General features: G+C 43.4%; 1 protein-coding gene across 1 annotated transcript in view; it reads left to right on the top strand.

The window, feature by feature from the left end:
- Window positions 1-14,916, top strand: part of spir (spire type actin nucleation factor) — a 226,912-nt gene extending 211,996 nt beyond the window's left edge. The window contains exons 10-15 of the mRNA XM_050191843.3: window positions 1,550-1,673; window positions 6,911-7,092; window positions 8,321-8,458; window positions 8,540-8,641; window positions 10,144-10,259; window positions 11,318-14,916. Of these exons, the coding sequence (XP_050047800.1) occupies window positions 1,550-1,673; window positions 6,911-7,092; window positions 8,321-8,458; window positions 8,540-8,641; window positions 10,144-10,259; window positions 11,318-11,717 (1,062 nt within the window). The 3' untranslated portion in view covers window positions 11,718-14,916. The remainder of the gene's footprint in view (window positions 1-1,549; window positions 1,674-6,910; window positions 7,093-8,320; window positions 8,459-8,539; window positions 8,642-10,143; window positions 10,260-11,317) is intronic.
- Window positions 14,917-16,083: the final 1,167 nt, after the last annotated feature.

Genomic DNA, 16,083 nt, shown 5'->3' on the forward strand with positions numbered 1-16,083 from the left:
CCTAGTGTTCTTTGGGAAGCGCGGAAGAGGAGTCCCACTGCTGTGCATGCCTTATACTTGTTTCAACAGTGGCTATACAGTGTGTCACTATATTGATTCAGTGCTATCACATTACCATCGACAGTCATTGCAAGGTGGATTCGGCTGAATTTTAAATTCTAGTTTGAAATGAAATTCCTAGTCCAAACTGTTATAATTGTTTAATTAAAGATTGTGAAGCGTAAAAAGCCACAGCTTTTCAAATGTTCTTGTTTGTTCACATGGTTTAGTGGTTAACCATATTTTTATAAACGAATTTAGAATGAAGCCAGCTCAGTTTGCTGTGTTGATGTGCTATGACTCGCATGTTCATGTTCGCTTACGGTACATGTTCATTAATGTTCTCCACATGTTCAGTGAACATGAAGTGGGAAATGGTTGTTAGCTATGGTAAACAATATTTGAAGTAATGAAGACATTAGTTATGATTTGAATATTTACAGAAGGAGGGCCAGAGAAAGAACCATCGAGAACCTAATAGAAAATGCTCAAGTACAGTGCATAATTGGCAGACAAGTGGAACAGATACTAAACAATTATACAATAGTGGGAATGCAATATTATAACTGTGGTAGTTAGTGCACATTAAGAGTAAGCCAGAACAAGGGGTGAATAAACAACACAGAAAAAGCAGAAAGGAACAATAAATTTTTGAATAACTGTTCAACAATGATTATTTTTTTAGAGAACTGTAACAGAAGTGAAAAGCAATAAAGTAATTCAATCATTAAAAAATCATTTAGAGCACAACAAAAGGAAGAAAGTGTAGGGATGATTTCTAGAAAATGGTAGTGATTTTTTAATATACAGCTGAAGAAGAAAAGTGTTTGTTTTCAGTAATTGGTGAAACTCTGGGTAGCAATAGGTTGTATGCATGTGGAAATCTCATTATATTGGAATTGGATGGGTTTGACTGTGGAATAGAGTGAGTGAAAATATCGCTACAGCATTCTCGAAAGTTAGCCACTTCTAAATCAAGACAGATTAGTTGAGTAATAGAAAAGTATGTCAAGACTGTGATAAACAGGTGCAATATGATTCCTATCGTGACTAAATGAAATGAGGTGTAAAGCTTGGTATTGCAGGTAATTTATTGTAGTAATATGAGTATTGTATAATGATATAAGTATTGTAATATATAATATATGAGTATTGTAATATGAGTACCCCATCATATTGCACAGTTGTTCAGTTGTCCGGACATTTGGTGTGATAGCCAAGCTTTCAACACACTGGCTGATAGCCAGCGTGTTGTGTAGAGTGTTGCTTATTCTAAAGAATCGATCTAAAAGGGAATTGTTAGCTTCACTTAGTGCAGAAACATTTGCACCTGAAACTACCAACTAATACTAATTGCATATGTATTTCTGATGTGAAATATTTGCAGTAACACAGTGCTTGACTTGAGTTACTCTATCACAACCATTTTCAAGGATGACAAAGGAACTTCGTCCGAGGTCATGAAGGTCTGTTATCAATATCTTGGAATGCTACATTTTACCTATTGCAGGAGGATGACTTGGACGAAACTCCCACTTCTCCTGTGCCAGAGCAGCCTCAGTCATTGCCTGTGCAGTTTCGCCGAACACCCCAAAGGCCTACAAAACTGCAGTGGCAGCACAAGCATGGAAGTGGTATGCCTGAATACAATATAAAGTAGTTGATGCAGAAAATTTGATGTAGTGTCTACTTGTGCACACCGCACTAGCTTGTAGATATGATAAACAGAAGACAATGAGATCTCACTGCTGCCAGGTCAGTGTTCACCGAACACAGCTGTCGTGCAACCCAGATTTAATGCTAGAGTAGAAAGGCCTTGGGTGCTGCCTAAATATCTTGCTTGCAAGCAGTGTGCATCCGTATGTAGTGCATGCATGTGCACAGGTGCACCCACACACATGCTCTCATTGCAGCCTTAAGAAGGGGAAAGTGGACTTTAAAACCCCCTTACTATGCCATAGATGTGTAGTCATGTGTGCATAGAAAAAGCTTAACTTGATGTTAAAGGGACACTAAAGGCAAATATTAAGTCAAGCTAAAGTGATAGATTAGTGCTTGAGAATCTCTAAGGCCTCAATATTATCGTGAACAGAGATTTAATAATCGAAAAACTGAGGTAAATGCAGGACATAATTAGAGACTCCCGCGGGACATTCAAGCCCTTGCCCGATGACGAAAGCACTCCTCAGTTAAATTCTGTCACTAATACTCAACCATTCATTGCGAAAAACATGATTGTAATGTATTATCAGACGAAATGAAATGCTGCTAATCCACTTCTGTTCCATTCTTAGAAAAAATAACTAATTGAAGTTACTCTTGACAACGATGCGGGCGGTCGAAAGATTTCGTATTCGCTCGACTCTGCGCCGTCCACGCTTTCGCATTTCAGCAGGTTCGTTATCACGTATGCTGTGCCGGTTTTGCTGGCTCACGAAACTCGCACAAACTGCAAGTAGCAGAGAATTCAACTTCCATGTTATATTGCGGGATGCCTGCACGGTCTATGCCACTTGACCAAAAAGCAGCTTCAGTGAATCCACCACTCTGTCTTGGCTCGATGCCGCCGTCTGTCAGGCACTGTTTTACTCATAGACAGCAGCAAAGGGCGGTAATGGCGTATGCAACATCACCACTCCCTCAGTTGGGTGGCAGGAGATTTGGATTTCGAAAAAGGTATTCAGACCCTTCAGATGCAATTTTCTCGTAAACTAAGTCCTTTCTTGACATGAAACGAGCATTGCAAGGTTTCTGGAATGGCTTCTCAGGCTATGGGAGGCAAGACGCGGGCTAACCAAAAGGTGGAAGAAGCAGCGACTAAACGGGAAGCTAAAGAAAAAGATTGCAGAGGTTACCAAGGAGGCAGAGTAATACGCGGCCCAACTGGCAAGGCAGAGCTGGCAACAGTTTAGCGACTCGCTAGACGGAACCCTTAGCACCGCAAAGACCTGGCGTATCCTCAAGGCTCTGATGGACCCAACCAAAACCAAGTCGGAAAGCAACAAAGCCATCCAAATATTGGTTTACCAATTCGAAGGAACAGATGAAGAATTGCTAGAGAAAGTCCGCATAAAGTGCTACAGGCAAGATCAACCCGAGGAGTATACGGAGAGATACCGCGGCGAAGAGAACCCTAACCTGGACAGACCCATCACCAGGGAGGAAGTTTTCACAGCAATCAAGGCATCGACCCGGAACACGGCAGCAGGCGCAGACAAAATTAAAAACGCACTAATCCGCAACCTAAGTGATGAGGCAGTCACACAGTTGACAGACTTCCTCAATACACATTGGGAAGCGATGACAGTGCCAGAAGAATGGAAACATGTGGAAGTGGTAATGATTCCCAAGCCAGGGAAGAAGCTACAAGTAGAAAACCTACGACCGATATCACTCACTTCATGCCTTGGCAAGTTGTACGAGCGAATCGTGACAAGGAGGCTACAACAATATATGGAAGACGAAGATCTGTACCCCCACAGCACGTTCGGATTCTGCACCAAACTATCAACTCAAGATGTCCTATTACAAATCAAGGAGGAGGTACTAAACAACATCCCCTACAATGGGGAAAACATAATAATGGCACTAGATGTCAAAGGAGCGTTTGACAACGTTAGCCACGCGGCCATCCCCAAGGGACTGGACGACCTCAACAGTGGACGAAGAATCCATGGCTACGTGACAGCATTCCTATCAAACAGAACAGCCACGGTGGGATTAGGAGACCTGCGGACCAACAAGTTAGACACACCCAACAAAGGAACCCCACAGGGATCCGTAATCTCACCGATCCTCTTCTACGTCGTAATGATTGGATTTAGCCCGGAAGCTGGAAAGGATCGAAGGCATACGACACGCCATCTATGCTGATGATATCACCGTCCAAGGCTCGCTCAGCCAAAAAAGGTCTACAAACCGCAGCAACATGCGTGGAAGATGCGTCAGGGAATGAGGCCTCGTCTGCTCAACGGAGAAGTCCGAGCTCCTGAGAGTCAGACGATGAAAGCGATTGGAAGGGGAACTCAACGTCACCTTAGAAGGACAGAAAATACCAGAAAAAGAAGTTGTCATAATTCTGGGAATGTGGGTGCAGAGTAACCAACGCTGCACACACACTATAAGCCTACTCAAGCAAGCGACAACACAGGTGGCGCGCATGATCACCTGTGTATCACAAAAAAAGAAGCGGCATGAGGGAGGGACAGACAGACAGACAAAGAACTTTATTAATGGTCCTGAGGAACCGGCGTTAGGGTACCTCCCTTTTCAGGGAGTTCCCGTAGCCGTCGCGGGCCGCACCCACGTCAAGGTCGGAAGATTGTGGTCCTCCGCCCTGTCGCAGGCCCTCTGGACAGCCCGTAGTTGCTGTGAGAGGTCGCCACTCTTAAGGGCTGCCTCCCAGTCGGCTAGAGTGCTTAGCGATGAGCTGCGTAATGCAGGGCATTGCTAGAGCATATGGGATAAGGAGCAGTATGCCTCCCCACAGTCTGGACAGTGGGGTTCTACATTAGGCACAAAGTGACTGAATCGGCCCCTGGAGGGAAATGACCTCGTTTGAAGCATGCGAAACACCAACGATTGTGGTCTATTAAGTTTAGGGTGTGGTAGCGGAAAGGCCCGCCGAGCAAGTTGATAATGTGCCAAGATTTCATGGAAGGTGAGAAGCGAATCCCTGTACAGTCCTAAGTCGCCGCCCGTGAGTCCACCTGAACCGCCGCGGTGTGTAAGACCTCGCGCACAGTCATGGGCCAACTCATTGGCGTTAACAACCTCAGAGTGCACATTGATTCCCATATGGGCCGGGGACCATTTGATGCTATGAAAACCACACGGTCAAGCTGGTTAGGAGCCTCGTAATCAGCCGAATCACATACTCCCTCCCTTATTACAACAAAAACAAAGGCGAGAGGGACCAGGCCGACACCATGATAAGGAAAGCCTACAAAACAGCTCATCTGCCGGCCAACACCTTGACAGAAAAGCTGTTAGCCCTCGAACTCCATAATACGTTCGAGGAGCTCAAAGAAGCACAATTAGGGTCGCAGATATTCAGACTCCAGCAGAATACCACGGGCAGGAAGCTTCTAAAATGGCTGGGACATCAAGAAATAGAAAGGGAAGAACAGAGAACGGCAAACCTACTAGATGAGTACCGCAGCGCCATCAGGGTAGGGTCCTTCCCAAGTAACATGGACCCAAACCTACACGCAGCCAGGCAGAATGCTAGGGCAAAATATGTAGAGAAATATCTAGTAACCAAGGCTAACACGGTATATACGGACGCCGTGGTGTATCCTCGGAAATGAGGAACAACAGAGCAAAAAGTCGTCGCGACAGTAATTGGCTTGGACTATAAGGAGATCACTTGCACGTCAGCACGGTACTGTAGAGTAAATGAGTGAGAAGAAATGGCTGTTTCTTTAGTGGCCGCGGAGGGCTACCGTGCAAACAAATCCCTTACAATATTAACGGATTCTAAGGAAGCATGCCGTAACTACATCAATGGCAGAATTGGCCAAAAGGCACTCCAAATCTTCCTCTGTGCTGGCCAACACGAAAGACGAGTTAGACAACATTTTCTGGACACCGGGACACACTGAAATTGAGGGCAACCAGAGGGCCGACAGGACCGTTTGCGAGCATACTAACCGAGCAGACCTAAATGGAGACCCCGAGGACTTCATGACGGTGATCCTGACGTACTCCGAAATACTAAATTGTCATAGAGGAACGAGGGTCAAATACACAGAACATGCTTAATCAACAAGAGGCAGTTTGCTGGTGGAAGCTGCAAACAGGAACCTTTTCAAATCTACACATACTAAGCAAAATGTTCCCAAACCAATACACGGACATATGCCCATGGTGTGGCTCAAAATCCACCCTTTGTTATATCACGTGTGAATGCAGCAAAAACAAAACATTCCACAATATAGAAAATCCGAGTGCGGAGCAGTGGGAGAGTGTGCTCTCCAGCGGCAACCTATGCCTCCGACGGGGGCTGGTACACCATGCCCAACGAGCAGCCACACTCAGTGGTGCCCTGGAATAGGGGCGCCAACCCTGCAAGACGGAAGTTACCATCGACAAGAAGGTGGAAGCACTCGGTCTGACTGCTGAATGACTCTGTAAATTAGAGCAATAAAGTGTATCCTATCCTATCCTATCCTATCTGGAATGGTATTTAAACAGTCCACGTCGACTTATTATTTGCCTTTAGTGTCCCTTTAACGTCCACCCATGCAATGTGAAGCCTGGAATTTTCTTTTGCTAGCTTAGGTAGCAAGACTCCTCCAGTGGCAAGCTGTTGGATTTTCTGCAAATACTTTTTTTAAGGAGTGTAATTTACATTGTCCACCAACCTGAGTGCATTGTTGCTTTTTTTTTTTGTTCATGTTTAGTGTGAGGTTCACGATACCTTAGTGCTGATTTTAACTTTGCTAATACAGCCATCGGAGCCAAATTTCGTACCTCACACAAGGACAGAGTGAAAAATATGAATTGAAAGCACCAGATGTGTCAAGCAGATCAGAAATTATCATGCCTTCAAATGAAAAAGAGGTGCCATGTTAGATCAAGAAATAGTTATAAAACTTGGGAGGATTAGATTTTCATAATTCCAGAAGCTGATCATGAAATTAAATGTTTCGCCAAGGTAATTCTAGTCCACTGTTCTTCTTTAGCACTATTAAAGGAAATGACAATTACTATCGTTCTGCATTGCTTTTACTTTTATCTCATTTTAATTGATGAGCATGATGCAACATTTGTAATATACTGTGGTTCATCTAGGGCATGTTAGGATTCTTTGTCTTAAGTAGGACGAAATCCCAGGTTGTTGACTAAACAGCCAACATTTTCCTTTCAGGAGATAACCCCGATGTCCCAACGACAGCATTGTTGAAGCACAAGCTAGAGCGTCGACATAGCATCACTGTGTGCGAATCACCATCGAGGGCACCATATCGCATAGCTCAGGAAATGGTCCGACGCCCTGACAAATTGGCACTTAATGCACGTCAAGAGTCTGGGAAGGAAAATTGGACCACGGTATGGGACACCTTTTTCTAAAACTTACGCTTAGTCAGCTCCTGTTTCATAATTGACTAAACAGGCAAAATGTTCACTAATCATTCATTAGTCAACTTCTTGTTGTAAAAGTTCAATATATCAAACAAGATATGGCACATCTGCTATAACCAGTGATAACTTTCTGTGCCATTGAATGGAAAGCTAGGAAGGCACAACACATGTATCGCATCGCCAAGTAGTTCAGCTTTCTAGAAGAGAAACTTGGGCAAGTTGGTGGTAATTCATGTTTCGGAAATTAAACTTCCTTTCCTTTGTCCTTGTCTGTTTAGCGCTGTTAATTTCCGAAATATTAACAGTTCAGTTTAGTTTTGTGCTGCTATTGGTATTGGTTTTGACACCTAATACAGTAGAACCTCGTTAATTCGAAGTCATCGAATTAACCGGATTTTCAAATTATCAAAAATGGATGAAAAACGAGAAATAGACGTGCAAAATGTGGCTGTATCAACACTACACCTTTATTTCGCTTGAAAAACGGTCACTTGAAGTAGTCATCAATGCGTGACTGCTTCGCGCGGTAGTTAGCCGCACCGTAGGCTGCGTCCTCCAGTCTGCTTACAGTGTGCAGCAATTCACTGTTACCGCCGCTACACTCCACAAAACTGCACACAACGTTCATCGGAAACAGAAAGTTGATTTAAAGTGCCGCCTGGCTGCCACTCCGGCAACTAGACTAGAACTAAAACAGAGACTGGCACACTAATTTTTTTTTTTTCTTTTTTTTTTTTTTTTTTTTACGATCACGGAGGCCATGGTTTAAACTGACGTATTATCCGGATATGGGCACGCTGGCTGTTCAAATTATCCAGCAAAATTTGCATGCAAACTATTGGGACTGCCGAAAGCCTTCGAATTACGCGGCATTTCGAATAAACTGAGTTCGAATTAACAAGGTTTTACTGTATGTGCACAAGGCTGGTATAAACTTTTTTAAGTGTCCTTGAGAAGTAAAGGTAATGATGCTTGGGAAGCCAATGGTAAATGAAATTCAACTATATTTGTACCATTGTTCCGCTTGATATACACTGCGAGGGCAACAAGGTCATTTTGCAATGGGCGACCTAGTAAATTTATTTTTCAGCTGATATCATATATTGGTACTTGTAATGTGTGCAAGCATATGTGTAACAGTGCTGGCTTAATTCTGTGAAATTTTGCTTAAATGTATCTTCCGCCTCTTTTGTAGACACAGTGGGAGAATTCGATGGAGTGTTTGTCCTTGACCCTGGAAGAAGTTGTTCACATACGTAATGTTCTAACAAAGGCAGAATTGGAGTCTCTTCTTGCCAATAGGCCCCTTTATGAAGATGTTGAGAAGCGAAAAGTAAGCCAATATAAGTTTAGAATACTATATTCATTGATGGAAATAAAATTGTAAAAAAATAATGCTTTTATGTTTTCTTAGGTTTGCTTCACCTGCAAAAAGACAAAGTTCTCCTTCTTCAGGCCATGGGGAGTCAAATGCAAGCTGTGTGAGAGGAAAATCTGTGACAAATGTTCTACCAAGGTACCAGCTTTTGAATGCACATTGTGAAGCTGGAACACTTTATTTGGTTATGATCTGTTCAAGATATAGGCAGTCTTTTTTTTTGCGCATGTAATACATGGCAATTTTGGTACATATTAATTTGGCATTTATCTCTTGGCTAGCTCATATTTACTTCTTAAGTCATATTCTGATGCTAGATTTAATTGCATGAGATGCGAAGAAGCTGACTGATGAGCTGGATGCTGCATAATGTTGCCTCTTCAGCATCCTGTCATCATTACAAGCTAAAAAAAAAGGAAAAATGCAGATGTCCTGTACAGGTGTTAGTGAGAAGCCAGCAATTTCTTACAGTCAAAACATAATTGCCTACTGTCGACACACAAGCAAAATAAGATGTAATGCAAGCAGCCATCCTCAACAGCTTTGAAATGGAGAGAACAGTCATAGACAAGGTCTGCTCAAGCTGATTTGTTTGTGAACTGTCCTTTTACTGCATTAATGTAGGTGAACATCATCAGTGAAAAAGTCAAACTGTACAAAACGCCACAAAAATAGGATTATATGGGCTGTATATACTGTTGCAGTGAGCTGCAAGAAACGATTCATCAAGCGCATGTTTGCATCAACCCTTCAAGCCACAGGCTATTTAACGAGTACAGGAATTTCTTGGAAATAAAATATAGCCATGTTATGTTCCCGGTTGTTGCATTTTCTATAGGCTACTTGGGTTTATGCAGTTTCAGTTTGAAGCCAATAGACTTCATGCTTTCCATTTTGGATGAGGCAGTGATGCGGAATTAGAGATGAATAGGAAATGGCAGTTAGCTGCACAAATCTACTGCATCCAACATGCAAACAGGCCTGGCCTATGCACACACATTGGCTATCAACATGGCATATCACCACTGCCAACCAGCCACCCTTGGCATCGCAACCTTGGCATCGCAACATTCATTTTTTTCGTTCTGAAAAGTTGACCCAATGTGCAGAAAATTCAGGAGTGCATACATCATAATGGCAATGGTGATAACGCCATGGGTTAGTAGTGATAATTTCTCTGATGTCTTCAAATGATCATGGAATTGCTGTCCTTGTGTTCTGTGATTTGGGTCACTGGTGGGTGTGCCAAAGCACTCCCTATTTTTTTACTTGTGGCATCGTAGACTTAATGTAATGGAGTGTGCTGTATTTGAACTGAGTTGTTGCGCAATGTTTTCACGGTTTTGCAACATTAGTATTTCTAGCCATGTGAAGTCTAACCTCGTTATAATGGAGTTTATCTGACTTGAAAATAACCTCGTTATATGTATGCAACGTTCATTGTAAGCATGCATTCGTTACATACTAGCAGCAAGAGATTTTATATTTACTTCATTATATCTGATAAAATGTTACGTCTATGTTATATGAAGGTTCAACTACTCCAAGATGCATTATGCTGTAGTTTGTAAACAGCATTCAGAGATGGCTGCCAGAATGAAGATTGGAACTCTAAACTGCACATTACAATTTCTCTACAGATGCACATTCCAACAGACAGGTTTGACCGTATACCTGTGTACATGCTGTGCCCAACAGTAACAGAAGAGGAGTCACCAAATCATTCTCCACTTCCAGTGGCTTTTCAGTTTACCAGGTATAATACCAAGTTTTACCAAGTCATTTAGTGTTGTGCTATCTGTGTCTATACTAGCCTTGTTTAATCCTCCTAAATATTTCGATATACACATGTTTATTTCCAGTGTTTTGTTTTTGTTTTTAATGGCAAAACCATTTGGAGCAACACTCGTTCTGAGCAGCATGTGCTTTTTATTCTTGGCAATGCATTGTTGAGCACTTGAGATGATACAAAAATTTTGCATTGCCTTTTCGTCATTTATGACCATTGCGGAGTAACTGCATCCTGTGAAGTCATGCTACCAGGTGTTTCATCAATCACTGTCTCTGCTTAATAAAATTATCATTTTTGTTGGACAAAATTTTTAAGTGATGAATGTCATAAATTGTTTTATAATTACAAATAAGCTGTCTTGACTAATTTTTTTGAATTAACAACATGGCTCGAATGTGGGAATTTCTGAATTGAAGGCAGTCAGTACTTGGGGCACGGTGACTTAATACATACAAGTCCTGAAGTTATGTACATCCCCAAGCTTGCAATCAAATGCATTCGTGTTTAGCGTATCATTATCTTGCAAAGTCTTCCTAAAGCACATCTAATAATGCTGAGCTAATGGCCTATTAATAAATTGGTAATTTATTGAAAATACGAGATATCTTCACCACAGTTACAAGTGACTGCCCAAAGGATTGGTCCCTGATTACAGGTGCCTAAATGTCCCACATTAACAACAAATTGCAGGAACATTCTATAAAGGGAAGGTTTTTACTTGTCACCATGAAACACATCGAGGAGCTTTTTAATATTTTAGATAAAGCAGAGCACATGCATGGCAATATTGTTTCACATACAACAACTAGCTGCCTTGCAGGTTAGGATGTGCATGACAATGCCGCTGGTGCCTTTCTTTGTTTTTATGGCTATGCTGTGCACTCATAGGCATCAAACGTTACTGTCTTGCAGTCATGAATCACTCATGTCAGCAGTCCAATCATAGGTGTCAAACGGGACTGTTTTGCAGTCTTGAATCAGTAATGTCAACAGTGAAAAAAATATATTCTTTTTTTTACCAGCGGGTCCGCACCATCATCACCCATTCTGAACAGGCCTGCCAGCGCCACCTTCAATACCAAGCTCAATGTGACTGTCTATGCACCACCGAGTACCGCACCACCACGGCCAAGGGTTCCCAAGCTTCGCCATGCATCCTCTGTGTGTAGTCCAAAAATTGGTGGTTCGGAAGATGCAGCAGACCAGGAGGCACTTACTCGCAGAGCACCTCTGCTACGTTCCCGTACTTTCCAGCACAAGGCCAGCTCTCCTCAAGAAGAGCGGTTGCGCGGCCCGCTTATGACTGTCTGCCGGGACTGCAAGGGGATGATAAGGCAGATCATTCTGGCTAGCAGGACCGACATGGCCAAGTCACAACGGAAGGCGTGCAAGCCGCCCTTGTGCGTCGTTTGTAAAAACTGAGAGCAGCAAAAGTTATTCAGAGCCTGCAGAGAAAAATGCAGTGCAAGGGGCACTGTTCTTTTTTTTCTTTTGTGAATAGTTCCTTTGCAGATAAAGCAATAGAAGTGTGATGTCTGCATGTTGAGTTGTGTGTCCTCTTGCTGTACAGTGACTAGCTGCATGCCTTTTCTCCTAAACGTGTTTTCACAATGTCACAGCCCTGATTTATTTAATATTTCAAGAATGCTGTAATTAGCATGGGTTTTTGCCCTGGTGTGATTCACGGTGGGTGTGTAAGCTAGGCTGGTTACACAATTTTTTTACGAAAGGTAGCTTTTGCTGGCACAAGTTCAACCCTCGGCCCTTGAATGCTATGACATGTTATATATTTTTATTTTGTACAGTTTTGAGTAGTTGATGTGACCGCATGTTGCATAAGTGTTGAATTTTAACAGATTTTATTTTATTATTACTTTTTTTCACCTCAGCATCCATGTGGAAATATGTGCTATATGCTGAACACAAACTATGTTGGCCGTAGTAACCTCGCTCTGCAAAAAGAAATATATATATTTATTTATACACCACAATTTTTGCTGAAGCAATTCTTTTTCAGAATGTAAATACATGTATATTTAATGGGTTTACTATGCACAAACGCCTGTTTGATATGTCTGGTAATAAAAAATCCCTGCCAATGTTCTTCAACTTTGAGTGCCCAAGTAAGCATAGTTGTGTCAGAATCTTATAATCTATCTGCAGCTGAATAGCAGTGCAGCTTCACATGGTGAGAGATCCTTGCGGCAAGGGGAGTGCACCAGGTGGTGATATGCCTCATTGGGCAAAGCTTCCAGGTAAACTCTCTCTGGAGAAGGAGGAACTCTTGGTTTTAAAGCCCAACAGCTGGGTAGGAATTAGCTGCCTTCTCAGGTGCATCGTATCATGGCAGCCCACCACCTTGCTCCTCAAAGGGATGATGGAGAGGGGAGGTTCATTGGAGACTCCCTCCTGTGATCCCTTTGACAAGTTGCTTATGCAAATATTCCTTTCACCATGCCACAGCAATGGCAAGCATCTGGATTGTGTGATGTGTGTATAGTCATTTATATGAAACCAGCACTTGGGTCATCTACGACTTAAAGTAACAACATTCAAAGTCCTCAATTCCCTTGCAATGTCAATGTCAACATGATAGACAAAATACTGCAAAGCACCAGGAAATGTAGTACGCTTGGCTGACAGTGTATGAGCACTTTCAATGCGGGATCAAGATGAGTATCAGTAATGGTAAATGTTTGGGAGTCAGGGACAAAGTTCTTAAATGTGATTGGGGAAGAGCGACAGAAAATGTGTAAGCACTTTTGCCCTAACAGTGGAGCAAAGACGAAGATTGTCTGGAAACATGGTGGCACCAATGCACTTTAGCTTGCAGGCTATGAATCTGGTGGTAGGAGGGAGCAGAGAAAAATGGCCAAGCTAAGGCACTAGAACAGCTATGTTTCAGTCTTCAGCTTGCAGTGCTATCTCGTTCTTCTTTGTTTAGAAATAACCTTTCCATGCACCCCATTGAAATTGCGATCACATTTTTAAATGTGTGCTTAGTGTTAACGTTCCCTAGATTTCATGAGGCATTGCCACTAATTTCATTATAAAAATACAAAAGCCTATATTATTTCGCGAAGGCATGCATGCCCGTCTGCGAAATTTGCGAGGTTAAGTCTGAGGCCGCCGAGCTGGGAGAGAGAGAAGCGTGCGCCGGAGGAGGAGGACGCCTGGAAGTGGCGAGGAGGAGCGCGCGGCGGAGGGTGGGGGGAGGGGGGGGGGGGAGGAAGGAAGCGGAGCGTCGCGGAGGAGGAGGATAGGCGGAGGCGCGCTGGCTGGGTTCACTTCTCTGGCAGTTACTACGGGCTATGTGTGCGCTACGGATGTGTCGGGTTCGTCTGACGACCGAGATGCCGAGCGAGAAGGACGGAGCAGCAACGCTAGTGGCGGCAGGCCAAGCGCGAGTCGATCGACCCTGAAGTTGTCTGCAAGCGCCGGGCACGAGCTGGACAAGACCGACAAAAGACGCGGGCTAGGCGTGCCCAGGAGACTCCTGAATAACGTGCTAGGCGGCTTGAGACAATGCGGTTGCGTCGGGTAGGAGGGCATAGCCTAGAAACTTCGGACCGCATCTCTATACGCCTGCGCGCAACCCGCGTTCACGTAGTGAAACGTCACTATAATTTGTTTGCAACACAAATCACCTTAATAGCATGTTCTAGCTAGTGCTTAAGGTAATGTCATGACCAAGAGGACTTCACCTTGCGTTGCCTTGCAGAACAAGTGTTTTTTTGCTCTGCCTACTAGAAAACAAATCAAGTACTAGCCACCTATAAGAGTCGCATGTTGATCTGCATTGTCTTTTTACTCTATTCATCTGACAAAGCAGACTTCCTGAGAGCATAACAAGGAAGTGCACAGTCCCTTGTTATGAATCATCAGTGAAAATGCCAGTGGTAAACAAATTTTTCACTTCCTTAAAACAAATTCCTGACTAGTATAAAATTCGTACCTACATGCATCTGTCATATGATGTGCAGATGACTGCTGATTATTTGGGGCAAAGAATATGTAAAAACTAAGTGAAGCTGTTTTGGTGATGTGGTGTTTCCAGTCAAGATGTACTTGTATATGTTTATAATAGCACCTTTCTGCAGTAAATGCATTAAGTGACTCACGTTAGGAAAGTATGGTCTTATGATAAGGGCGCATGTGTTATGGAGCATGGATTGCAGACTGTGTAACCAGCCAAACTACTGTGCACAGTTTTATTCTTTGTTGCAACACGTTTTACCTTTGGGATATCTTAGTGGAAACATCTGACAATTTTAAAAGCTTTTGCACGGATTGTGGTATCTACTGTGTAAAGGCACAAACATTCCACACTATTTGTCATTGAGTCTCCACACAATGAGGAAATGCCGCGTTACGAATAGAGCGTGGGCGTGCCAAGACTGCACGGGCCGCGGAGTCTGTTTCTCTAAAACCAAGTCTCTGACGATCACTATATAGTTGCGACTTTTGTCCCTGCACTGTTGGACTGAAGTTTTTTTACTGTATTTTTATTTCTTGGATACATGTCTTTGTGCGTATGTGATCACCTCTTGTAAAGCTTTCCAGCCATGCATTTGTGATAATATAGTATTTCCATGCAATAAAGAAAACTAAGTTGGCGCTATGGCGGAGTGGCACACGTCTTTGGTTTTTTTTTTCGTTTTCTTTCTTTTTCTTTTCTTTTCTTTGTTTTTTTTGAGCGCAGATCTTAGGCGCCCGTTCCTGCGGCGAGCGTCGGCGTGCCTCAGCGTCGTAGCTCGGCGTAACCGAGAGAACGAGCACAGCGAAAGGTGAAAGCAAACGCAAAGTGCAGCGGGGGATGAAAAACGCGAGGAGGGAAGCGGAGAGGAAGGTGCAGCAGAACCATGAGGCGGAAAGCGCAGGAGTGTATGGCGAAAGCGTAAGAACAAAAGCGTAGTGCGGCGAAAACAGCTACGAGGTGGCGCCAGAGTAGCTCGCGTCGTCTGGCATGTCTGTCGGCGGCAGCTGCTGTGAATCGCGCCCACGCGTCACTCACGCGCTGGCCCTCGCGATCTCCAGATCGGCAAGGCAGTCGTGCCGCATTTCGCTCTATTTGCAACGTGCCACACGATACAGATTGTATGCACCAGCCAATATCGCGAAATGCAAACACGTATAGAGCTGCACTCAAATTTCGCATTAGGGAGTATCGTAATCGTCGGTGAATATTTTAACCACAAAATGACAGTTCATATCTTTGCAGCACTAATAACGCTTTTCTTTTTCACTCTTTCAAGTTAAAGGATGGTACCAAGATTTAAAATTATGCAAAGGCCACGTAGTTAGAACTAAGGCAGTATTGTTTGCCATCGCTTGGAGATAACTCGGGCTATTTTTTGCATTCCGTTTAATTACATCATCATCATCAGCCTGGTTATGCCCACTGCAGCGCAAAGGCCTCTCCCATACTTCTCCAACTACCCCGGTCATGTACTAATTGTGGCCATGTTGTCCCTGCAAACTTCTTAATCTCATCCGCCCACTTAACTTTCTGCCGCCCCCTGCTACGCTTCCTTTCCCTTGGAATCCAGTCCGTAACCCTTAATCACCATCGGTTATGTTCCCTCCTCATTACATGTCCTGCCCATGCCCCATTTCTTTTTCTTGATTTCAACTAAGATGTTATTAACTCGCGTTTGTTCCCTCACCCAATCTGCTCTTTTCTTATCCCTTAACGTTACACCCATCATTCTTCTTTCTGTAGCTCGTTGCGTCGTCCTCAATTTAAGTAGAACCCTTTTCGTAAGCCTCCAGGTTTCTGCTCCGTACG

The sequence above is a fragment of the Dermacentor andersoni genome, chromosome 1 (assembly GCF_023375885.2).
Source record: "Dermacentor andersoni chromosome 1, qqDerAnde1_hic_scaffold, whole genome shotgun sequence".
NCBI classification, from domain to species: Eukaryota; Metazoa; Arthropoda; class Arachnida; order Ixodida; family Ixodidae; genus Dermacentor; species Dermacentor andersoni.